The sequence below is a fragment of the Pygocentrus nattereri genome, chromosome 1 (assembly GCF_015220715.1).
Source record: "Pygocentrus nattereri isolate fPygNat1 chromosome 1, fPygNat1.pri, whole genome shotgun sequence".
Classification (NCBI taxonomy): domain Eukaryota; kingdom Metazoa; phylum Chordata; class Actinopteri; order Characiformes; family Serrasalmidae; genus Pygocentrus; species Pygocentrus nattereri.
Window position 1 is genome coordinate 22,698,134 of NC_051211.1, and position 26,107 is coordinate 22,724,240.

The following is a 26,107-nucleotide window of genomic DNA, read 5'->3' on the forward strand; positions in this document are numbered from 1 at the left end:
TAATATGGCATAGGGTCTTATAAAATGATTTACAGGAGGGCTAAACACAGACAAGCCCTCTGCTCCACCCTGCAGTTTCCCAAACAGAGTTTCTCAGGCACGTAATACACTTGTCCTGATGTCATAAAATATTTTTTTCCAGGTTATTTGTACTTGTAATAAAAGAAATACACTGACTTATTCACCTTTAATCTTTAACACAAGCAAAACCATTGCACTTTGCAGCCTTGTTAAAATGTAACAGCATTTCACTGAATTGTTGGTTTGGATAGTAACGCCTTGACTGTCTGTGCTGCACAGTAACAAACTGGCACCTGGAACAGTTAACAGTGACTAGTCCAATAAACACATGTACACTTTATCCCAGCATCTCTGGTGTTCGTCTTGAACATGGAACATAACAATTCATGGACACATACTAACAAACCTCAATTTAAAGAGATATTTTTCACAGTTCACTTTCTGTGGAGTCTTTTTTGTTTGGTCAAATTTTCCCTCAATCGACTTGTGAAGTCCAAACTGATGATTTAGCATTTTTGTATTTTGGCTGTTGATGACTATTTATTTATTTATTTGTTTGTTTAAATTAAAACACTGTCTTGTTCAACTGTTCTCTGAAGGTGCATGGCATCATTATACAAAGAACCAGACTGGTCAACCAAATTGGACTTGGTGAAAAACGACATTGTCCAAAGGCTTGCTGATGGCAGTGTGAGTTTGAAGGAAATGGGTCAAAAGTTGGCAAAATACTATTCAGAAAAAGACCACTTCAGCCTGACAGATGTGTGGTCGGCACTGATTGTGTCTAACATGGTGAATGAGGTAAGAATAATTGATACTTCTAGTCACACTTTCACAATTTCAAACAGATCACGCTAATTTGACATTAAAAGAGGTTCAGCATTCATTTCTAGCATATACCTGTGCTGCACATACATTAGTGAAGTTTAGAAATACTGGTTCAAGTATAATAGGTACTAAACTATATATATAAACTATATATACTGTAAAAAGAGATCAGAGGAAAAGTTGAATGCATCTGGTTTAGAGATTTGAATTTATGTTGATTTTGCAGAGAAAAGTCTCAGTATGCTCTTAAAAACTGGCAATACTTCACAAAGAGTGGTGTGAGCAAACAGTCTTTATAGGAGTCTATGGAAGGAACAGGTGGGACAATCATTATTGAGGTGAAGCTGATCTCTGAAGCAGTTCGTGTTTTGTGGACAGTGTCACATTATCTCCCAGTGGATTCTGGGAGTTGGAGTCCATAGTATTAGTCTGCAGTACTGGCGTGACAAGTAAAAATGTATTTTGCATCATTTTAGTTTAAATATTTAGGTTGAATAAAACAAGGTAACTGGCTTGATACCACATCAAGCTCTTTTAGGTGATGATTTTTACAGTGTAAATATAATCTGTCTGTAGATATTATTGTTATCATCTGGAACATTTTACATTATCATAAATTAATTGATAAATATATGTTAATTAATAAAATAACATTTTTTCTATGTTAATTAACTGTTAGTTAAGCAGTAGTTATTGCTTCGTTACTGATTGTCTGAAGTAATTTGCAATTGAATAAATGATAATTTAGTTTTACATTAATTCGTTCCTTTATGTGCACTAGCTGCTGTTTATTACACTGTTGATGAGCTGATAAGTGTGTTTACTCATATAAAGAATAATTGTTTTGAGTCCCCTCAAGTGATGTGGAATACCATGCAGGGATTGGGAACAATTCATTTATTATTAGTAGTAGTATTACACTTAAACAAGTCCTTCACACTTGTACATCTTGAACGTTTGGACATCACTTGTCGGTGGAGACCACTGGAAGTGCTGCAGGACTTTATACCAATCCTGATTCTTCGTTGAGATTTGTTTAATCAAATAAACAGGAAAGAAAACGTTTACAGCGATCCTTTGATGAAACATCTAAATACTGAGTTAGTTTGTATCTCTACATACTTGCTATTAAATACTAGAAAACTATATACTCTTAATGTTGTTGTTGATACAGGCAAACCTGTGAAAGCTGCATGCTACTAAAGCTTTTCTGGTGCTGATAAATTCTATATTAAACTGATCTTCCTATTCTCATAACTTCATTATTAACTGGATTGAGTGTGTTTTTTGTTTTTTTGGGGGGGTTTGTTTTTGTCATTTGATCATGTGAGCATGTACCAGCTACTCTTTTCACTGCAGTGTTTAATGAAAAAGTTTACCTTTATAAGTAGAGCGTGATATGTTATCTGCTATAATGATGCTGATCATTGTTACATTAGTGCCATAACAACACATTCACTGGGTTTCTTACCACTTTTAGCAGCTTTGTCAGCTTTTAAAAGCTGGGAAATGGTGAAAACTTTGAATAGGATACGTTCTTGGGTTATGTATACCCATTAGATGGAGATGAGGGGAGCTTTTTCACTTTAAAAGTCTCAGCCAGTGCTAGCTGCTCTGGGGTAATAGTGGCCTCTCTCTCTCTCTCTCTCTCTCTCTCTCTCTCTCTCTCTCTCTCACTCAGCAGTGGCAGAAAAGAAAATTGAGCTGTTCTGTTTGGATGTATAGCCATTTTAAACATTCATGTCTACAAGCATTCTGATTTGGTCTATAGGCTACTTAATCATGACCTCATAGTACAATTAGTACATTAGTAGGGAAAACCATCACTTGTATTGGAGGGGCACACAAAATAGTAATAAATGGTGAAGTAATATCAAATAAGAAGCTATTAATGTTGAAAATGTAAAGAGAACTCGGAGGTTAACAAGCTTAATATGTGGAGGTGAAGGAAAGTGTCTACAACAGCCAAAAAGACTGTGTTCCACACAGCACTGCACAGTGGAGGAAAATGTAATGATGAATCACACAATAACAGATAACTAAGGGCACTAACACAGAAGTACATTTAAGTTCTCCTGTCACTGCTTCCTATGAGTAAACACACTTATCTACGACACTCCTAGCTTCAATTGCAACATTATTAATAACATATAGCACATACACACTGTCAATAAAATAGCTAGATTTAAGATGATATCACTTGTCCAGAGCATCAACTAAATAAAAAATGTGCATCCAAGGGCCCCCATAACTGTCCTTTGCCTAGAGCTGTCCAGAAACACTAAATCCACCCTCGAGTTGAAAACACCACATTTGCCTTCGTCTATTACATGAAACAATAAACTTTGTTAGTCGATCTGCACAACAGCATTTATGTGCAATGGACACATAAGTCTAAGCCTGCTTTTTCCATTTTTTGCTGGGACAGTGAAATGTAGACGAAGTGCAGACTAAGTAGAGACTCTTGCAGAGATGAGGACTCAAGTCAGCGAATTGAAGTCAGGGTTGCTCTCGAGTTGCATGTTGAATGATTCACGACTCGACTGTGACACAGGACTTGGGAAATTTCAGCCTGAGAAAAAAAACACAAACAAAACTGATAAAATACAGCGCAAACGTTTTTTTCTTACCTAATATGCGACTTTGCTTGTCCGTCTTGCTATGAGTGTGTTATGAGTGATCATTACTGCAGTGCCATTCACCAGCAGCTCATAGTGGCATCAGGTTCAATACAGATCAAATAAGAATCCTTTCATTTTGGACCAGCTCTAGTTTTTTGAGGCCCTAAGCAGGATTTTTAAGTTTTGCCCTTATCTTGCTTGCTGATGTCCTGTAGAATTAGAAGCAAACTAACAAACTGTTTAAATCTTATACATTTGTAACTGGTTCATTTGTGTGTTGCTGATGATGCTTTTTTAGTATTCTAATAAAGAGTCTGTCTCACTGTAGTAGTTAGGAAGCGAGGGCAATTGAATACAAGTAAAATGTGAGTTAAAAGAATACGATAGTCATCTGCGTCTGTTTAGTAATGCAATGCATTACTACATGGTGTCTTTAATTAATCCTGTTTCTCTGGAGTCTGTGAGTTGTGCACAGGTGGCAGCTGCAGTTTCTGGTTCTCATAGTGGGAATTGGCTAGCTTGTATTTTTTTTTTTTAGCTCATATAGCATTACATTAGGACCACTTGTTCAACCCTTCTAGGCCTGCCAGCTATGGAGGCTTTAAAACCTTTTGAGTGGTTAGATGTGGTGGAACACACAAAAGATGTTCAAGCAGAGATTCCACAAAGTATTTAGGCAGTTTAACAGAATATTACAGTATATGCCTTATGGTCACACAACCCCACACAGGGTGTTAATTCTTAGACTTTTCTCAAAGCTTTGGACCCCACTTTAGCAGTCTTTATTCTCTGTATTTCACAGATAGATGAACATAAGCTCACTGAGCAGAGGGGTAAATACACCAAAGACCCATATCCTATTTACACTGTGATTGACAAGCAGTGTAAATATGACAGACTGAATGCAGGTAATTTATTATTTATCTGTATGTGTTTTATATGCATGCCTGCCTGTCTGTGTGTGTGTGTGTGTGTGTGTGTGTGTGTGTGTGTGTGTGTGTGTGTGTGTGTGTGTGTGTGTGTGTGTGTGAGAGAGAGATAGAGAAAGAGGGAAACTTACAGTATTTTCTGTTTGTAGATCCTTGGTTTGAGATCACTCCAGATGAGTCAGGTTATTCTCTCTCTGGAGCCTTTGTGGATTCCTCCTTTTTGGGAAGTGAGTTTGAGAATGGAAAGAATATTAAGAAGCAGCCTGAGATCGATATGCTGTACTTACAAGGTAACTCACACCAAGATGAAAACAAAATGATTAAGCAGTAACAATGTTACATACATTTAACTCGTGAAAATCATGCACTGTAAAAAGTGGCTCACCAGCTCTACTTAAAAAATGACTTCATGTAGTAACAAGAAATTTAACTAGTTTTATTCACCTTAAAAAAAAACAACTGCAGTGATTGAAACATTCATTTAAAGTATTTATTAAGGTTGAATAAAACTAGTTCATTACTTTTTACTACATGAAGCGATTTTTTAAGTAGATTTTATGTACTTTTAGTGTGCTGGATTAAAATACTAATTCCACACGCATGGAATTTAATAGCACTAACGGTATAACTTCATAAAGCTTTGCACTGTTTTGTAGTAATGATAATGATTTTTTTTTTAATCAAAGTAATTTTTTAGGTTAAATAAAATTAGTTAAATTGCTTGATAACACATGAAGTAATTTTTAGGTAGTCTGATTAGCCACTTTCTACAGTGTATTAAGGAAAAACTTCAGTGTACTTATTGGCAGGACACTTATAGCACATTATTAAGTAGAAGCCATTAAGACTTGCCAGTGAACTGCATTTGGCCCTGGGGCTGGACAATGGACATTTACTTTGAACACAGTCTCACTGTCTGTTTTTTATTTGTTGTTTGGAATTTTTACAGGCCTGTGTGGCAGTGTCCTCGCAGATATGGAGGTGATCCTTAAGAAACTACAAGAACTAATCACACGTATGAACCTCCCAATTTAACTATCTTCTCATTTATTGCTCCTTAAGTGTAAATCTCTGAATTAATAAGTACTCAATTAGCTTGTGTTGTACAAGGTCAATAAAATAATACAATAATAAAAGTTAGAAAAAAAAGAATGACAGCAAAAGATTTTTGGGTTTTGTAGCAAATGTTCTGATAGCTTTTGTAATCACTGAGTAACAATGGTGTATCACAATCATCATTACGTTTGTTAGAACTTTTGAATGATAGATGATGCATACATTCTGACTTTTATGGTAAATAAGTCAAAACAAAATTATTAATGTTGTCCGTGCTCTGCATTTGTCTCAGCCTTGCACAGACATAGGTTAAAAATGTGATACTTGAAGAGCAAAATGAATTTTAATGATTATTTTAAGTTACTTTAAACTTGCTCATATTATTTATTACTTAAATGGTCTGTTTGTTGTATTTGATTTATGTCATAATCATGCATTAAGGTTTTTGTCCATTTCAGCGCACACTACTGCCAAAATACAAGATGTTCCACTGAGTCAGGAAATGGATGAAAGCAACCCTTTCAAATTCCAGTCTTATTACATATTTATACTTATTATTCAGTAACTAGATGAACTACAATACATACCAGCTGTGTTCTTAGGTTATAGAAGTGTGTAGTAAAACGTTGACCATTTTAGGGTTAACATTACTCTACATATTACCTTCATTTTTTTTTCTTCGACCAAAACAGAAAGTGCACAACAAAGCAAAGCATCACAAACGGCAGATGTGCCGAAAGCTCCTGAGGCACTCTTAACACTTGTGAAGCTGCACCTTCAATCACTGAAAAAGGAGGACCTTACACATCACCTCAAAGCCATGAATGAGCACCTGAAAGGTTGTATTGTACAATAACATACATTATATACAATAACGTAAAACAATAAAAAACATATATTATATACAATAATCCAAAGAATACATAACATTACTCTAACATTAAAAAATATATGTATGAACACACCACAGACACGCACATATACCTATGCCATATCATATCACCACCAAAATATATAAAGAAGGTTAAGTTTATATTTGGCACAAAATAAAGTTCACTTCAGATTTCTAACACATTGTGACATGGGGAGCGATGTTGTGGACGCATATGCGGAGATAAGTGACTTTTATTAAGGGCAAATCCAGTGTCGTGGTCCATATAGTCCAGGGCCATTGAGCCAACATGGATTGATCGGGGGACAGACATGAAAAACAAAAAAGAATCAAACAATAAACAATGTCCCAAACAACAAACAATCAGAACGATCAAACAGGCTTACAAACATACAAACAAAGACCAGCACTAGACTAAGGAAAACACAGGGCTTAAATACAAGAGGGCTAACGAGGGTTCACAAGACACAGGTGGAAAACAGGTGGAATCAATCAAGGGTTGAGACAAGAAACAAGGGACAGAACCGGGAGGAAACCAAACAAAGAAGCACATGGACGATAAAAAGTAAATAGAAAAGCACATGGAGGAGTGGGAGGAGCCAATTATGACAGATAAAGTCATTAAAAAGATTCCCATGGAGATTTTTATAGTGAATTACAATGTGGAGTGTAACTCCAGTAGAAAGTGAGACTGTATCCCTGTCCCTCATGGCCACATGGTGAGTGAGTGGGTCCATTGGGTAACATTATGAATTATCATTTATATATTCTTTTGCAATTAAGTAAGCTTTTTAGTGCTTTGCTAAAAACTATGATAATGTTATGTGTGTACAACTGTTCTAAACTGTGTTTTTGAGTTATGCTCAACGCTGGCTAAAATTGTCACAACCAAAACATTTGGTGGTGTTATGATTGCTTTGGTCATTCAAACAGAAAAAAAGAAAGAGTGAACCAAAAACAGCTCTATATTGAGCAACCAGGTGGGAAATAGGCACATAACACACAAACTCACGGTGAAGGTCACCTGCAGTGACAGGCTTCACCCTGACTGTGACCCTCCCTCACCCACAAAACTAAGCCCACATCCCAATAAACACACAGCATCAACATAAACAATATAAGCAGTATAAACATATATATAAATTCTTTCTCTTTAGATAAATATAAAAAAATAGAGAAGATGACTCTTAATCAAGAGGGGGTGGAGAAATCAGCAAAGACGATGACCCAAAAGGAGTTAAAAGATTACACTCTGCAAGCATGCAGTTCTATCACTGACATGTGTAAGGAACACCATAATAAAGACGGTGAGTAGAAACTTTTACTGATGCATTTTCCAAACAATACACCTCAGAGTTTTCTGCTGACTCAATTATACATAAATAGAAACCTAGGCTTAGCTCTGCATGTGCCTTTTTCAATTCATTCAAATGCATTTAACATGCTTGTTTTGTTGCTTTAACAATGATGGTGTTTAATTTGAATTAAACTTAAATTTAATTTTAAGTTATATTAAGAAAGACATCCAGTTCATTCTTAATGTAGTGCAGTGATCATTCTTTATACATTGCACATCATAATTGAAGCATTTGTGGCCAGAGGTTTAACCCAGATTTTGTGTTTCCATCATTATCTTTATAATCTGTAAGAAAACAAAGAATCCTAATGACAGCTGGGAGTGCACATTAGAGCTATACATTCAAATCACAGGGGTGCAGTGACACTAGCTTAATCAAGTGCTGTAATAAACTGAAATAAGCAATACAATAAACTACTGTGATTTATTAAAACAGCAACACTACCACAGTTTTTTCAGAAGTCTGCTGGTAACTGTGCTGTCTGTAATTCACTATAAAAATTACTTTATCATATCTAGTCTAAAGGCAGAATGTATTAGAAATCTGAAGTCAACTTTATTTTATTTCATCTTATTTTGTCAGGAAGTTGGATTGCCATTTTGAGATCCATAGAAAAACTTGTGCGCTGGACCTGGGGAACAAATAACAACTACCTCTACAAAATGAAAGGTGGGAAATGAACTATAATTTAATTACAAAATGACATCTACAGTCACTGAGCACTTTATTAGGAACATCTATCTTGTTTCTACACTCATTGTACTCACTTGTTTTTGACCCAAGTGTGTAAACTTGATGTAGTAATACAAAAACTACTCTTTTTGTTCTAGAAGTAAGAATAGAAGAATTTGCGGTAATGAAATACCAAATATTTAAGCTCATTTCAAAGAAACTATTAGCTGTGCATGAAATAACACTGAGAATGAATGTGGGTCATTTTTGACCCGTGTTGTATATTAGAAGGTTAATAATAATAATAATAATAATAATACATTTTATTTCATGGCGCCTTTCAAAAACCCAAGGTCACCTTACAAAACAGGAAAAAGCAATAATAATAAATGTGAATCAACAATCATTTTAATATGTCAAAATAAAACAACACTAAAAGAGTCACGGTAAAACAACAAACCAGTTTAAAGAGAATATGCTTGCTTAAACAGGTATGTTTTCAATAGAGATTTAAAAGAGAGAAGAGAGTCTGCATTCCTAATAACTGGGGGGAGGGAATTCCATAGCTGAGGGGCACAGCGACTAAAGGCTCTGTTGCCCATAGTAACAAGACGGGCAGAAGGAACAAAAAGATGAGTGGAGGATGAGGATCTGAGGGAACGGGACGGAGTAGATGTGTAACATTTCAGACAGGTAAGGAGGAGCAAGGTTATGAATGGATTTGAATGTGAGAGTTAAAATTTTAAAATGAATTCTAGCTTCAATGGGTAACCAGTGGAGCTGTTGCAGAACCGGGGTGATGTGTTTTCTGGGTGGAGTACGAGTAATGACCCGGGCAGCAGAGTTCTGGAGAAGTTTCAGTTTATGGAGAGTCTTATTCGGGAGACCAAACAGAAGAGAGTTGCGGTAATCTAACTTGGATGTGATAAGGCTATGGACAAGGACAGCAGCAGCATGAGGAGTAAGAAAGGGAGGAAGTCGGTTAATGTTATGCAAGTGAAAGTAGGCAGAACTGGTGATAGAATTAATATGAGATGAAAAAGAAAGCGTACTATCAAGTATGACACCCAGACTCTTTACCTGAGGGGAAGGATATACATGAGAATTATCAATAATAATGGGAAAATTCGGAGATTTGGTTAAAGTGGAAGGAGTGCCAACAAGTAAAACTTCTGTTTTCTTACTATTGAGTTTAAGAAAATTAAAGGAAAACCATGACTGAATTTCCATCAGACAGTCCGAAATGGAGGAAGGTGGTAGAGATGAAGTAGGTTTAGAGGAAATATAGAGCTGGGTGTCATCAGCATAACAATGAAAATTTATATTATATTTGCAAAATATGTAGCCAAGGGAGAGCAAATAAATAATAAATAAAAGGGGCCCTAGTACGGAACCCTGGGGCACACCAGCAGCAACAGGAAACAAACTAGAGGAATGAGATTTAAACTGAAGAAACTGAGTGCGGCCAGAAAGATATGAACTAAACCATGCAAGCGGAGTTTGACTAATACCGATGGATGCTAATCTGTTCAGAAGGATATCATGAGAAATATTTTCAAATGCTGCGCTGAGATCAAGGAGGATGAGAATAGTGAGAAAACCAGAATCAGCTGCCATCAAAAGGTCATTGGTGATCCTTAACAAAGCTGTTTCTGTACTGTGGTGGGTGTGTGGTTAGTGATACAAAAATGAATTGTATTCAAAAATAAAGAGGGAACTATCAAAATAAGAATTTGTGATGATGAAAAACAAGATAATTGAGGAATTCATGGAATTTTGAATGATGATATTAATTCATTACGAAAATATATTTTTTTTAAAAATCTGTTAGGTCACTTCCAGTGCACATCGTCACTGTCCAAACAATCTCCATTTTTTTTTCTACTTCATTTAGCAACACACCAGCTGTCCTTTACGTTGTGTTAACATTTTATGATGAATGCACCAATAGAAATGCTCCATAATCACTTCGAATAAAATTTTTCATTAACCTTCATTAAAGATAAGAGGGTTTTTGCCTTCTCCTGTAAAGTTATCTATGTTGGAGAATATATACCTTTTTAATTTACATACATAATGTATTTTGACTTTGTACATATAAATATGAACTAAAGATCGTGTATCCCTAAGCAAATGTGTTTAAAAATGATAGTAAAAGTATTCAGACAAAATAAATGAATAAAATTTGTATTATTTGCAAAATCAATTACAGGTTTGTCTTTTTTATTTAAAGTGGATATATTCAATGGAAGTATATTAAATGACATCAACACTACATGTAAAAATTCTCAAAATAAACAGTTAATAGACAGTTAATACTCATACAAATGTTGTAAGCTACAACAAAGACTGTGATTAAGAATGATACATATAAACTGTATACACAAAATCAACTGTATACTGTAATCATTTAAAGCAACCCAGGAATGCACATATGAAACATATGTCAGAGACTTGCCAACCTGTGATTAAATAACCTTCTAAATATTTTAGAAACTTTCACTCCAGATCCAAGCAAAGTGGTCAAGAGAAGTGAAAAACATAATAAAGAATATAATTACAGAATGAGTAAATGAAGCCATTGGAGAGCCATATTATCCTTACAATGTATTGTTTGAATCTATCATCAGTGGAAAGCGCTGACTCCAGTGTCTCTCAATCAAAGACGAGAGAATATGAAGATTCTGGACTGTTACTCAACTCACCCTATTTCTCAGTGCTCAGGAAAGAACAAGACATTGACCTTATTATTTCCCTTGACTTCAGTGAAGGAGATCCTTTTAAGGTACTACACACATGCACACACAGTGAAAGTGTCACCATTGGCCCCTCCCAGTCCTGTGCATGTGTTCATGTTTTGGTTTAGCCCCCTCGTTTCATGACTCCACCCCTGATTGTCTCCACCTGTTTTCCACCTGTCCCTCATTTTCCCAGTGTATTTAAGCCCTGTGTTTGCCCCTTGTGTTTGCTGGTCTTTGTATTGGTCTCTGTTGTTGTTGTTGTTGTTGTGGTTGTGGTGGTGGTGGTGGTGGTAGTAGTAGTAGTAGTAGTAGTAGTAGTAGTATATGCTGTATGCTGTGTTGGATGTTCTGTTCTATTCTGGTTTATGTCATGTCTGGTCCCCGATCTATCTGTGTTGGCTCTATGACCCTGGACTGTCTCCACCCTGATTTTGGATTTGCCCTTAATAAATCTTGCTTATCTCCGCATATGCGTCCGCCTCCTCACTCCACGTTACAGAAAGCAGCATTGTGTGTGTAATCTTAACTCCTACCAGCCACAGCGCTGTGCCGATTGTTCGTACACCAGTACCAATTTACAGCTTAAGTACTTTCATCTGATGATGAACATCTTTCTCCTCCAAAAAGAAGTGCAGCGGTAGTTTCTATAGTCCTGACCATTTAAGGATCTATGGTGTCCCATAAAGATCTCAGCCTCTTTTCTGCCCTGTTGGAGGTGGGATATAAGTTTTAACATGCAGATTTTGCATGTTTTGCATTTGAATACAACCTGAATCAGAATTTTGAAAGTGATCAGTTTGACACAACCATCAAAATCTCAAGAAACAAATTTAACTTTCGGCAAATCACTGCTATGAAGAGAGAGAGAGAAGAACAAGTGATGTTTTTCTCCTCTATCAGGTGAGAATATGGCGTGCTTTGTTTCAGCTTAAATAAATATCATAGCAAAATAAATATATTGAGGCATTTTTTTCACTGACCTCACTCACAGGTGAGAGGTTTGTTTTAAAGGAGGCTCATTAAAACACATGTGGTTATTTCATCTTTAAGCCATTTTTCTGGTTTGTTGAATAAAAGGTGGGGGAGCAACAAAAAAAAAGAGAACAGACAGTTCTGTAATGTGCCCTTTTTGATTTTAGTTGGGAGGGGCTAAACAACAACTACTCCTCTCCCTCACCTAAACTGACTGCCCTCCTGCTGTTCTTAGTCAAAGGCAAAAAATCCTACTAAGCAAGTTTTTAAAGCTTTTCTAAATTTGTTAATGGAGCTTCATCCATCCATCCATTTTCTAAGCCACTTCTCCATCAGGGTCATGGAGCTTATCCCAGCAGTCATTGGGCAGAAGGCAGTATACACCCTGGACAGGTCGCCAGTCCATCCAGACAGACACTCACACAGTGGGCCAATGTAGCATGTCCAATCGGCCTGACTGCATTTCTTTGGACAGTGGGAGGAAACTGGAGAACACAGAGGAAACCCACACAAACACAGGGAGAACATGCAAACTCCACACAGAGAGGACCCCGGTCACCCAGCCAGGGAATCGAACCCAGGCCCTCCTTGCTGTGAGGCAACAGCGCTACCCACCATGCCACCAAGCCAATATGAAAGCTTATTACACTTTTAGGTAGCTAGCTGTAGGTAACAGAGACAGCATTAGTTCTGCTAAGAATTCAAATATCAGAACACAATATGTCTGTGATCTGCCTGTTCAAAGTCGAAAAGGGCATTAGACACCTGATTCTACACTCTGCACCTTTTACTTATCCATCCACCCATTTTCTAAGCCGCTTCTCCGTCAGGGTCGCGGGGGGGTGCTGGAGCCTATCCCAGCAGTCTTCGGGCGGAAGGCAGGATACACCCTGGACAGGTCGCCAGTCCATTGCAGGGCAGACAGACACCTTTTACTTATAATCCGGATGAAGAATTGGCCTGTTCACTGTAGAAAGTGCAACACTGTAGATTGGAAGTGTTCTTGATGTTTGAATTAATGTAAAAATGTTGCAATTGCTAGAAACATATTGCTAAAATGATGAAAAACAGACAGGAAAAAGAAAACAGACCATTCCTCTTCTCAGCTTGCCTCTGAGTGTTGAGTAAAACGTGCAAAGAGTGGAAAATGCTGTCTGATGGTCATTTTACAGCTAATGTTTGAGTCCCAAACAATGTATTTACAGAGATCGCCTGTAAATTGCTTGTTTTGCAGACGGTGGTTCAGACTGCTGAAAAGTGCAAAGACCTTCAGATTCCTTTCCCTGAGGTTGTTCTACCTGCTAAAAACACAGAACCACAGGACTTCTATGTGTTCAAGGGTTCCAGCGACGCTCCAACTGTGATTCACATCCCTCTGTTCAATGCTGTTAACTGCAAAGGTAAGTACATGTCAGCAATTCACTATTTGGCCTCCAGAGGTCTCACTGTCCCAAGTACTAGCCCTGTTCCCAATTCAAATCACCTGTACCTAATCTCCTTAATCAGTCACACCTCAAACCTCCTGAGTCTGCTTCATCACATACAGCACACTGAAATATACATACTTGTATATCATTGGCTTTACTGTAATGGTAATATACTGGATGCTGTTCATTGTAAGCCAACAGAAATGCAGCTTTAAGGAGTAAATGTCTGTTTTCTCAGGAGGAATTAAGAAGTGGGTGAAAACATATTCCACTTTTCAAATGAACTACAGTCGTGAAATGATCACAAATCTTCTGGAGAAAGCTGGGTTAAACATCAAAAACAACAAGGAGAAACTGCTCAAGGAGATCGGAAATGTCACTGGATGAAAGAAAACTTCCAAGCTTGGAAAAGTCGGATGAAATAAGTAAAACCCATAATATAAATATTGGGAATGCCAGTCTTTTTGGATCTGGATAGTTCTTTTCATGTATCAGATAATATAATATACAAAACAGCAAATAATCAATAATTAGTTTGTGTGTAATGTAGTAGTAGTAGTAGTTCTTTCATGGCATATCAGATTTGGCCACGTTTGGTTTGTCGTTTTGAAGTTTTGACTTTGTTTTTGTCTGGAAGAATCTGGAATCTGTTCCATACTTTTCTTGCATGTTTACCTTTGTGATTGTTTATTCTGCTTTTTCTTCTTCTTTTAATCATAATCACAAATGATTTCTAAACTAAGGATTATATTAGCTTATTACATTGTTATTGATGAAAAAAATTACAATGACCAATAAGAACCTCATCTTGATTACTGCAATGCTCTTCTCACTTCTCTTCCTCTCCACACTAAAAAAAAACAGCAACCAGTGCAAAGTGCAGCTGAATGGCTGCTTCCAGTTTCTTCTGTGTGTAACTATATTACACTCATACATTAAGATCTGTGCTGGTTACTCATGTCTCACCAGTTTACTTGTAAGGTACTATAACCCTGTTGCAAAGTTGGGAAGCCGTGCAATTCCCATTAGAAGGCAAAACCAGCAGGTTTTAAATGCAAATGTTTATACCGTAATAGTCTTCTTTCAGCATATAGGTGTTCAAATCTTGATGATAAATTTCTTAAAGGGGAAGAAACAAATAGATATTTAAAACACATTGTACATAATATATACTGTCACATTTTATAAGCAACTAGCAATGGCACTTTTTGTCAGAGGTGTGTAGAGCAACTTTAACATATTCAAGTGAAAATAAAATGTTACATAAAAATTACTTCAATGAAATAATGATTCCCACTAAAACAACTTAAATAGTGGTAGGAGTCAAAGGTATCAGAAAAAAGGCTAATGAGGAATCGAACCCAGGCCCTCCTCGCTGTGAGGCAACCGTGCCGTCCATGTTAATAACATGTTTCTTAGAATTTTTCCGTTAAAGTAAGATTTTAACATAAAAGGAGCACATTTTTAACATAATATTAAGGATTTAAAAGTGTATTTCATTGAAGCATAATTTGGACACAGAAATAAACACATTTAAGAAGTTTCAGTATAAAATAAGCACAGTTTACTGTAAGCATAGTGTGATGAAGCACTGTTTCAGCACAAAATGAACACATTTTTAAGCATTCTTCATTAAAGTACATTTTAAACACAGCAGTAACACGTGCTCCTAGGACTATAGTTTTATCTTCATGACCATAGTATTTGTTTTAATGTAATATATAATCAGTACTAATTAGCACATCCAACATTTCCAAAGTATACTAAAATATAGATTCAGTAGGTAAAAAAAAAAAACTTGGAACATCCTATACTTGGAGAGTCCTTTGGCAAGACTCCTAACACCACCTTCACCTGCCTGTGTAAAATGATCACACTGTAAGTCGCTCTGGATAAGAGCGTCAGCCAAATGCCATAAATGTAAAATGTAAGTGGGTGTCTGATGTCCAGCAGTGGGCTGAAACAGGTGATTGCAATGGATTCAACTTCAGGCATGCATTATTATGTTCAATTTGATCACTGACTATATAACATGTTATGTGTTTATAGATACTCATAGACATGTTTTTATAGAAAGTGTTACCAAGATTAATTCTACAGGAAGCTGGGTCTCCAGGAGCAGGTTTCACTCCTGATCCTGGACTACCAAGACCCTACATGTTGTAGTGTTGTCCTCTAACGCATGCAGTTCACCTCAGGAAGGGCTAAAATTTGTAGCACAATGATACAACAGGACCAGGATTTAGACCCACTGATCTAGACTAATTATATTTGTTTGCTGCGGACAAAATAGTTGAAGACAAAAGCAGTCTTTTTGTAATGCTTTAATAGCCGATTTTATTTACCATTCATTTGTTTTACTGAATTTACATGCAGTGAACATTCTTCAGTACATTTAATAACAAGATGTACAGAAACACATGCAAAAATACAGAGGGGTCCAAAAGTCTGAAAGCACAAACTTTCATATAAACCTAGGAATTTGAACAATTTATGATAAATAAAAGTCAAATCAAAAAGAGTCACTAATCGTTTATTGAACAAATTTGTGACACTGATCAGATTATGGCCTTGTTAAGTCTAAGATAATGTTTTCCACTGAAGCTCATGTTTAGTCAGGTCAGTAATGTGTTTGGTCTAGTCATCAGAAGCTTTCGCACAAATCTGTGGAGTCTGTTCAGTTCAAGTGCACAGTCATTAAAGGGGAACATGGAAAAAAACAATTACTAAAAATATTATTTTACTCTAATCTCAGACTTTTGGACCCCACTGTAAAGCAGTCTGTATTTTTTCTATTTCACTGATTGATGAACAAAGATTCACAGAGCAGAGGGACAGTCGTGGGCTGGAGGTCAGGGAACTGGCTTTGTGAGCGGAAGGTTGATGGTTCGATCCCCAGTGCCGACAGTCCATGACTGAGGTGTCCTTGAGCAAGACACCTAAGCCCTAATTGCTCCCCGGGCGCCGTGGATAGGGCTGCCCACTGTTCCAGGCAAGTGTGCTCACTGCCCCCTAGTGTGTGTCTATTTGCTAGTGTTTATGTGGTGTTTCACTTCACAGAAGGGTTAAATGCAGAGGTGGAATTTCCCCGATTGTGGGATTAAAAAAGTACACATTTACACTGTGATTGACAAACAGTGTGAATACGATGGTTTACTGTATTGTAATGTAACATTTAAAGTGAGAGCGCTGCTTAAGAAAAGCTCATGGTAGTAATAATTCTAGGCTGGACAATTCTGTTTGGAACATCTAAATATTCAGGACTTAAGCCCCTAAAATGCAACCCTAACAGCACCAGTGGTGAGAAATAAAATATTGAAAATCTCAGCATGTGAATAATCTTTGTATTTGTCTTTACACTCTCCAATCTGGGAATGACTGACAGTTTGCCACTGACAGTCAGTGGCGCAAAAAGGGGGTATGCAGTGTATGCGGCGCATATGGGCGCTGCACTAGAGGGGCGCCAAAACGATGCCGGAAAATTATTTCTAGTCTGCATTTTCTGTAAGAGCTGTTTGTTCAAGTATGATAATACACATCAAAAAACAGCACAGCACAAATTAGGCGCCCATCCACTCCGTCCCCTACCCTCCTGTCATTTGCTCTCAAACACAGGCGCTTGAGAACGCGTCCCATAGGGAATGGAAGAGGCAGAGAGAAAAAGATGTTGTAGGGATGAAGAAAAGCTTCTCAAAGTGGTTGAAAGACAGCAGGTTGGTCAGTTTATACACTTTATTCACTTACGTCACCTTTGTCTACCAAAACGAGATTGTAGGGTACGAAAGTAGCGTTGGACCACTGGGTTCTAGCAAAGCTGCCTCACTGCTGCGTTCCCAAATGCACTTATTCAAAAATAAAGGAATCTAATAGAGGTCAAACCTTCCATAGTTTCCCCAAAGATCCCGCACTTCACCGTGAATAGATTCACACAATCAGAAGAGATCGCCTTTTCAGTTTAAGATGTATGTTACTGTGCTAGCTAAGGCTAGCCATATTAATATTACCCAGCCAGCCAGATGAATGATAGCAGTGAGGCAGCAAGCTAACGTTAAAGCTAAACTTGGTTCTCCAGCTACGACCTGATTAACCCTGAACTGGTTATTTTCTCAGTTTAACTTCAAAACGAGTGACATTAGTCAAGTCATAGCTCTTTATAGTAGCCTGTTTAGCTAGCTAACCTAGCTAGTCAACAGTTAATATCCTAACCGTGGTAGCCTGGTCTAAAGCTCAGCTCGCTGGTGTCACTAAATCATCTTAAACTCTTAGTTTCTAGCCACATTCAGACACATTCAGCCTGTAACGGTTTTAGTTGAGTTTTCCTTTACATTTTTATTTATTTTGTCCTTTTATTTATTTAATTTTCTGTTTTACCTTTTTATCTATTTTATTCCATACTTTTCGCCTTTTACCTTTTTATTTCATTTATTTCTTCCTTTTATTTATTCTGTCTTCTGTTTTACTGTTTATTTTATTTCCATAATTTACTTTTTTATATAAACTTGGTGTTTTAACCCTCTTTCTTTGTGCTTATATTTTATTATTCTAATTATTAATCTCTATTTTATTGCGTTACATTTTAGCCTGTCCACTTATCAGTTTATTCTGAATTATTTTATTTCTTCTTAATTAAATCCTCATTGCTTGTTTTTTGCTCTTACCATTTAATTTGTATTCTGTTTATAACGTTCCTTATTTTAGCTTGCCTGCTTAATTATTTGATTTTAATTTTAATTTTTTTCAGTCACTTTAAGTTAAGGGGCGGGGTTTTGGGGGGGGGGGTGCCAATAATATGTTTGCATCCACCTCAGAAAGTATGTAGTTGCACCCCTGCTGACAGTATAACATGTTATTAACACTACGTATAATGCATTATATTAACAATGCATAATGTATAATAAACATGGCTATAAAGTGTAATTCAGTGTAATTTATTTTTATAAATATTTATAACAGTGTTTATAATGACTCATGAATGCATTATAACATGTTATAAATGTGTTTATAGATGCTTACAAACATAACCTTCATAGAAAGTGTTACCGCAAACTCTGTCTGCACCAGGGATTGGGTTTTTGTGATCTTTTCCCCATTTAGTTTGGCTGGTTTCGCACTGTAACTGCTAAACTGGACCAATTTACACATGTAGGTGTTTGTTTATCATTCAGACATATTGCAATTATGCAAGATCTGTTTACAACCATGAAAACGGAGGCACTTAACACTAATCTTCCGCGAGCTACGAAAATTTTCGTAAGGGAAACCAGCGACCATGTAGCCCACTCCCCTGCTGTGAAGCGATTAACGCCCATTGTCTTGGTAATGATATGGAGTGCGGTGGAAGTGGAAACCCCCATGCCCACAGAAAGCTCCTACAGCTCCCAAAGCACCTAACATGACACAAGTTGAAGGTAAACTTCAAGTTACAACCCGAGTGTATATGTTACCGATCCGACAGCGCGACGGAGAATCTGTAGAATCGTGTTTCAAAAGTTAGAATTCAAGGGCGCGTAGTAGTGACGGACAGAGCAGTGGCGATTTCTCTAAGACTGCAAGGGAAGCTCAGCTTGCCCTAAAATGTCAAATATGTTCAGTTGTGTTAACATTTCATTCACTACAAATGCGTTAAAAGCTGAGTGTCTTTTCACTTCAACAGGACCACTCATTCAAACGGGACGTTTTTTTCATTGCTTCGAAACTCGCCGGTCATTGGATAAATGCCACGATTTTGTCCCGCCCCCGAACGCAGAGCGTCTCTGTGGTGAATGGAGCTGTGGGCGGGTCTGGACGCAGAGCTTCTGCAAAATGATTGAAGGATCAGACAAAAGGCTGAATCCTGTTTTGATTGACAGCTATTTTTACCCATTTACGTCAAAAGACAAACTGCAACCCATTTCTTGGCGTTTACTTGGTGAAATTACTTGTGCATTTCCGTTGTTCATTGTGTAAATAAAACACACTCCTAGTATTTCCTTGATTCAGTTTAACATAATTTCAACATTTCCTTGTACGAGTTTAATTTTGTTTCGTTTGTTTGTTCAGTCAGTCGTTCATACTGTTGGCAAGGTCGAAGTGAACTAGCCAGCAAACAAGGTTCACACACAGAGCTGCTGTCTCAGTCCTCCTCTGTGAATTAACATAATAAAGGGTGATGTATGGTCTTGCTAATTGCTGGCAAGAAGGAGGGGTGATGTCCTGAGGATCTTGAAATCTCAGGAGGGCTAGTGTTAACTTGATATCTGCTTCTTTGTGATTGATTTTCCAACTTTATGTACGTTCAGCAATCCATGTGCTAAAATCAAACTTTGTTATTATTTTGTTGCTGATCTGCAGTTATTAACAGCAGCTTGTGCTGCCAGAGTGATATGTGCCTGTAAAGAAGTATTAAAACAGATTATTTAGACAGTTATGCAACCGCTAAATTTCCTTCGGGATCAATAAAATATCTATCTCTATCTATCTATCTATCTATCTATCTATCTATCTATCTATCTATCTATCTATCTATCTGAGGTGCACTGAGAAAAATGTGCACTGTGGAGTTGACTTCACTTGTTTGGTGCAGGACAGCACAACAAATGTTTTGAGCAGTAAACTGAACAGGGATCACTTTTTTCAGGGGCTAGATTCAGTTCAGTTGATACAGACCTGAATACAGCTGGAGCATTAAAACATCAAAACGAATTGAATTAAAGAAAACGTTAAACAGGTCCACACCAAATAAGAATCCCCTTAGCTAGAAAATACTCAAACTTAGATGTAGTAAATTTACACAGTGTAGTAACAAACAGAGGCTAAGTACATTCAATCATATATCACAGTAAAACATTGTTTTTACCAGATCACTGAACTCACACAGGATTTAGATCTAATCCCATTTCTTTTTACCCCTACCCCTCATTTTTGAGTGTCACCCTAACCCCTTGGAACTGAGTTACAATTTGTAGTGGTTGAAATATTGCCCTATGAAATGGTACAACCCTCAAAAAAAAAAAAAGTAATAAAAACACTTTATTACCAGCCTACTAGTGCTGCTCTGTAGGTGACCCGGCCCGTGTTCAGTGATAGCAGAGAAGGGAAAAGTTCAGCTCCTCACTACTAGGCTTCAGTTACATTTAGGGTATCAAATGCTTTCAAAGAGGGGTACAAGACAATGATTTATTATTACCCACCCCTAATTCTTTGGTGATATGAAGCTGAAGTCAACTATTCACCAGATTCTTGTTCGAATTTTCCCATTCCACCTTACGACCAAGATGGTGGCACGTGAACAACATGAACGTAAACAAAGTAGGCATGGAGGGCTACAAGCTAAGCTAAAGCTTATACCACACCAGCTGCCCTTACCCAGCATTTTCCTCAGCAATGTCTGTTCTCTGGCTAACAAAATGGACGAAATACGGCTCTCCATCACCAACGACAGATGGATTATGGACTCAAACGTCATGATATTCACCGAAACATGTCTAAACAATGGCTGCCCGGACAATGCTATTGAGTTAGCAGGACGACACACACACCAAGCTGATAGGACAGCAGAGGACTCCGGCAAGACCAGAAGTGGAGGTTTGTGCATTTATATTAACAAAGCTTGGTGCACAGACTCTGCTACTACCGAGAGACAATGCTCACCTAATGTGGAGTTTATAATGGTCAAATGCAGACCTCATTATCTCCCAAGAGAAATAAGTTCCATCATACTCACTGTAGTGTATATCCCCCTGGATGCTAATGCTAAGCTGGCTATGAAAGAACTTTATGCAGCCATTAGCAAACACCAGACCAAACACCCTGAGGCTGCTTTTATTGTTGCTAGTGACTTCAACCACTCCAACCTGAAAACAGTCCTCCCCAGATTCCACCAACATGTCTCCTGCCATACCAGAGGGGACAAGACTTTGGACCATGTTTATTCCAACCTGCCTGGGGCATACAAAGCAACACCCCTCCCCCCACATTGCACAATCTGACCATCTCTCCCTTTTTCTCACACCTCGATACTCACCACTCTTCCAACGTGTGCTCCAGGACCGGTTTAAAAACACTGATTGGAATATGTTCACTCACACAGACTTGGATCAGTACGCCTCATCTGTACTGGACCACATCTCCACCACTATAGACAGTGTCACCACCCAGAAACAGATCACCATGTACCCCAACCAAAAGCCTTGGATGAACCGGGATGTTCATCTCCTGCTGAAGGCCTGCAACATCGCCTTCAGGTCGGGAGATGCACAGGCCTACAGTGCAGCCAGGGCTGAGCTGAAGAGGGGCATCAAAAAGGCCCAACACCACTACAAAGGGAAGGTAGAAGAACACTTCTCCAACTCCGACCCCCGACGTATGTGGCAAGGACTCCAGATTATCACAAATTACAAGACCATCAACCCCTCCCCCGCCTCCTCTGATGTTTCCTTCCTCAACGAGCTCAACAATTTCTATGCCCGTTTTGAGAGAAGGAACCCAACAACTGCAACCAAGGCAGATGTGTCTGCAGACCACCAACCACTGACTCTTTCTGCCACCGATGTAGGAGCGGTGCTGGGCAGGATTAAAGTCCACAAGGCTGCGGGTCCTGATGGCATCCCTGGACGTGTTCTCAGAGCATGTTCTGGAGAGCTGGCAGGAGTGCTGATGGACATATTCAACCTGTCCTTGGCCCGTGCTGTGGTACCAAGCTGCTTCAAAACCACCTCCATCGTCCCGATACCCAAAAATTCCAAACCATCAAGTGGGTAAAACACTTAAAACCTGGTTTAGGAGTGCTACATAAATGGAGACACAACTGGGATATTGGGATATAGGGTTTAATTCCTAAAAAAAAAAAAACTAGCTGTACATAGACCCCTTGATTAAAATTCTATAAAATTCTAAAGAGCGAAGAAACTAGCTTAGTGCCTCAGCCTCACTTTCAAAATATGGATCCCTTGCTTTACTCTCAGTTTCAAGACAAGACAGATTACATTGTTCTTCCAAAAGGAGTGCTGGGGAAGTTGCAAGTCAAAGAGCAGTTCCCAGTGGACTAATAGGTCCCTCACCCATTGTTCAGATAAAGATCAACGACAAACTATGCAGTGCACATCTAGATAGTGGATCACAGGTCACTATAATATTTGAGGAGTGGCACCAAAAGCACTTGACAGATGTTCCAATTCAACCAGTGTCTGGCCTAGCTGTGTGGGGTCTTAGTGAGTCCAGCTACCCTCATAAGGGGTACATGGTGGTGGATGTACAATTCCCCAAAGAGTTAGTTAGAGTACAAGAAACTATTTCTGTGTTGGCATTGGTATGCCCAGGGCCGAGGTGTCCAGACCAGACACCAGTAATACTTGGAACAAATGCCAATCTGTTTCAGAGGTTGGCCCAACTCTGTAAGGAGGCCCATGGAGTGGACATAGTCTCTGCTTTAGGCTTGAACAAAGTGTTCACACAGGCTACCCGGACACATCATAGTGCAGGGTACTGTGGGCAAGATGAGGCAGTGGGTCAGATCATTTGGAAGGGGCCTGAACCACTCTGCATTCCCTTGTACCAGCAGGGACTGTAGTGGGTCAGTTATATCCTACCGATACAGCTACTCCAGTCATGACCATGACTTCCTCTGTCAAGATCGATCCTGAGCACTTCCAAGTTTGCAGACTCCCCTATTCCTGAATACTGGAAGAATAGGCTCAAACAGAAGCTGTCTCAAAGGACCAAAGTTTTTTTCATTGGAAGTGTGGGATGTCGGACTTGCCCAGGGTGAAGAGCACCGCATCAGATTAAATGACTCTCGTCCTTTTCGAGAGCGTTCACGCTGATTGGCACCAGCAGATATCGACGATGTGCGGTGACATATTCAAGACCTCCTGGCAGCTAGAATTATAAAGGAGTCCAGAAGTCCATATGCCTCGCCAATTGACGTTGCGAGAAAAAAGAATGGGAGTGTCCGTATGTGCATAGACTACCGCACATTAAATAGCCGAACAGTTCCGGATCAGTACACCACCCCACGAGTGGACGACGCTTTGGATTGCCTGACAGGTGGTTCACAGTGCTCGATCTAAGGAGTGGCTATTACCAGATTCCAGTAGCAGAAGAGGACCAGGAGAAGACTGCATTCATTTGTCCGTTAGGTTTTTACCAATTCCAGAGAATGCCTTAAGGTGTTTCCGGGGCCCCCGCAACTTTTCAGCGGCTTATGGAGAAGGTAGTTGGTTATATGAACCTGCTTCAGGTCTTAAGACCTTGACGATCTTATTGTCTTTGGAAGGACCCTAGAAGAACATGAGGAAAGGCTCCTAAAGGTGCTGGACCGACTAGAGGAAGCTGGACTTAAGGTGTCATTGGATAAGTGCCAGTTCTGCCAGCCCCGTGTCAAGTATGTGGGTCATATTGTGTCGGCCGAGGGCATAGCCACAGATCCCTCAAAACTGGAAGCTGTCACCAACTGGCCTCAGCCCTATGATATAAAGTCCTTAAGGTCATTCTTGGGGTTCTGCGGATACTATCGCCGCTTTATCGCCAATTACTCCTCCATTGTTAAGCCCCTGACTGACATAACATGCGTCTAGGCTCCTTTAAGAAAAGAAAGTAAGTCCAACATGGGAAGCAACATCAAGTATTTCAAGGAATCCGAACCGTTTGGACAGAGATGGACGGAAGCTTGCATCAAGAACATTCAGAGGGGCTGCGACCAGTCACTTTTGCCAGCCGAGGACTAAGCAATGCTGAGAGGAATTATCACATTCACCAGTTAGAATTTTTGGCACTGAAATGGGCCGTCGTGGATAAGTTCCATGATTACTTGTGTGGTGCCCGTTTCACAGTGAGGACTGATAATAATCCCCTCACCTATGTTTTGACTACAGCGAAGCTGAGAGCTACAGGTCATAGGTGGCTTGCAGCCCTGACAACCTATGATTTCGACATTGAATACAGACCTGGAAAGATTAACACAGATGCTAACCTGCTATCCCGATGTACTCTGGGGGATAGCGCAAATGTAGAGTGGAAAAGCATATCCCTTCCAGGAATAAAAGCGATCTGCAATGGAGTTTGTGCCCAAAACTCGAACGAGAGGCCTTTCCGGTTGGCTGAACAGCTATGCGCCCCTGCAGAAGCCATCCCTACAGCTTAGGTTTTCCCCATTTCATTGAAAGGAGATCAGATGGAGCTGTTGAGCAGAGAAGATATTGAGGTTGCACAGGAAAGTGACATGGTCATAAGAGCTGCGAAGCAGTCCCTCAACACTAGCAACTGGCCCTCAGAACTGACTCCTGAGCTAGGTCTGATGAAGTCGGTCACCAAAGATGGGTTGCTGTATCGAGTAAAGAAACGACCATCTGGGGCAGAGGCCTACCAGCTTGTTCTACCGCAGAGATACAGACAGAAAGTGATGATTGCACTGCATGATGATCTGGGGCACTTAGGGGTTGAGCGAACCCTCAAGCACATCAGAAATAGATTTTATTGGCCAAAAATGGCACATGAATTTGAGCAGTATGTGAAGAACTGTGGTGAGTGCCTTGTGCGCAAGAGCAATAGTCCGCGAGCAGCACCACTCCACCAAATCACAAGCAGTAGTCCCATGGACCTTGTATGCATGGATTTCCATTCTTTAGAAGCCGATTCCCGTGGTTTCACTAGTATCCTGGTGGTGACAGATCACCATCGCTGATTTCCCACAAAGAATCAGAAGGCGATCACAGTAGCTAAAATCCTACAGTACTTTGTTCACTATGGACTGCCTGCTCACATCCACTCCGACCAAGGTCGAGATCTTGAGAGCCAACTCATTCAAGATCTTCTGAAACTGTTAGGGGTGAGAAAGTCGAGGACCACGCCCTGCCACCCGCAAGGTGACCCGCAGCCAGAGCGCTTCAATCGAACTCTTCTGTCAATGCTTGGGACATTACCAACTTCCCAGAAGTGTCAGTGGAGTCAGCATGTCGCTAGCCTGGTCCACGCCTACAACAGCACTAAGAACGATGAAACAGTGTATTCGCCTTACTTCCTGATGTTTGGCAGAGAGGCTCGTTTGCCAGTGGATGTCTGGTTTGGCAGTTCTCTGGCGGATGATAATGAGGTCACACATTCTCAGTATGTAAAGAAGCTGAGACAGGACTTAGAGAGTGCCTACCAATTGGCAGCTGAAGCTGCGGGCAAGAGCCATCAGAGCAACAAAAGGTTGTATGACAAGTTGGTTCGCTTCCAGGCCCTTGACCGTGGTGACAAAGTCCTTCTCAAAAATCTTGGACTGAAAGGGAAACACAAATTGCAAAGTCTCTGGAATCCAGTGCCATACGTAGTGATTGGGAAGATGCCAAACCTCCCTGTCTATCAGGTGAAACCCGAGAAAGGCATAGGAAGCGTGAAAACCATCCACAGAGACCACCTCCTGCCTATAGGACAGCTGGTGAGGTTACCCTCTACCGCTGATGATGAGCCAGTGCAAAGAAGATATATGGACCGAAAGCCCATGAGTCTGGTCATCCCAGTACAGCTTGCACACGGACAAGAAAAGGCAAAGACCTGCTCTATTCAACTAGTGACTCTGAAAGTGAGGAAGACCATTAGATCTATTATGCCATTAACATGGATCTCTTGTC

At 39.3% G+C, this 26,107-nt stretch overlaps 1 protein-coding gene across 1 annotated transcript in view; it reads left to right on the plus strand.

Moving 5' to 3' along the window:
- Positions 1-13,904, plus strand: part of LOC119263244 (cytosolic phospholipase A2 gamma-like) — a 15,996-nt gene extending 2,092 nt beyond the window's left edge. The window contains exons 3-9 of the mRNA XM_037537964.1: positions 621-822; positions 4,273-4,378; positions 4,549-4,689; positions 5,349-5,414; positions 11,008-11,162; positions 13,325-13,490; positions 13,756-13,904. Coding sequence (XP_037393861.1) covers positions 621-822; positions 4,273-4,378; positions 4,549-4,689; positions 5,349-5,414; positions 11,008-11,162; positions 13,325-13,490; positions 13,756-13,904 — 985 coding nt within the window. The remainder of the gene's footprint in view (positions 1-620; positions 823-4,272; positions 4,379-4,548; positions 4,690-5,348; positions 5,415-11,007; positions 11,163-13,324; positions 13,491-13,755) is intronic.
- The last annotated feature ends 12,203 nt before the right edge of the window (positions 13,905-26,107 follow it).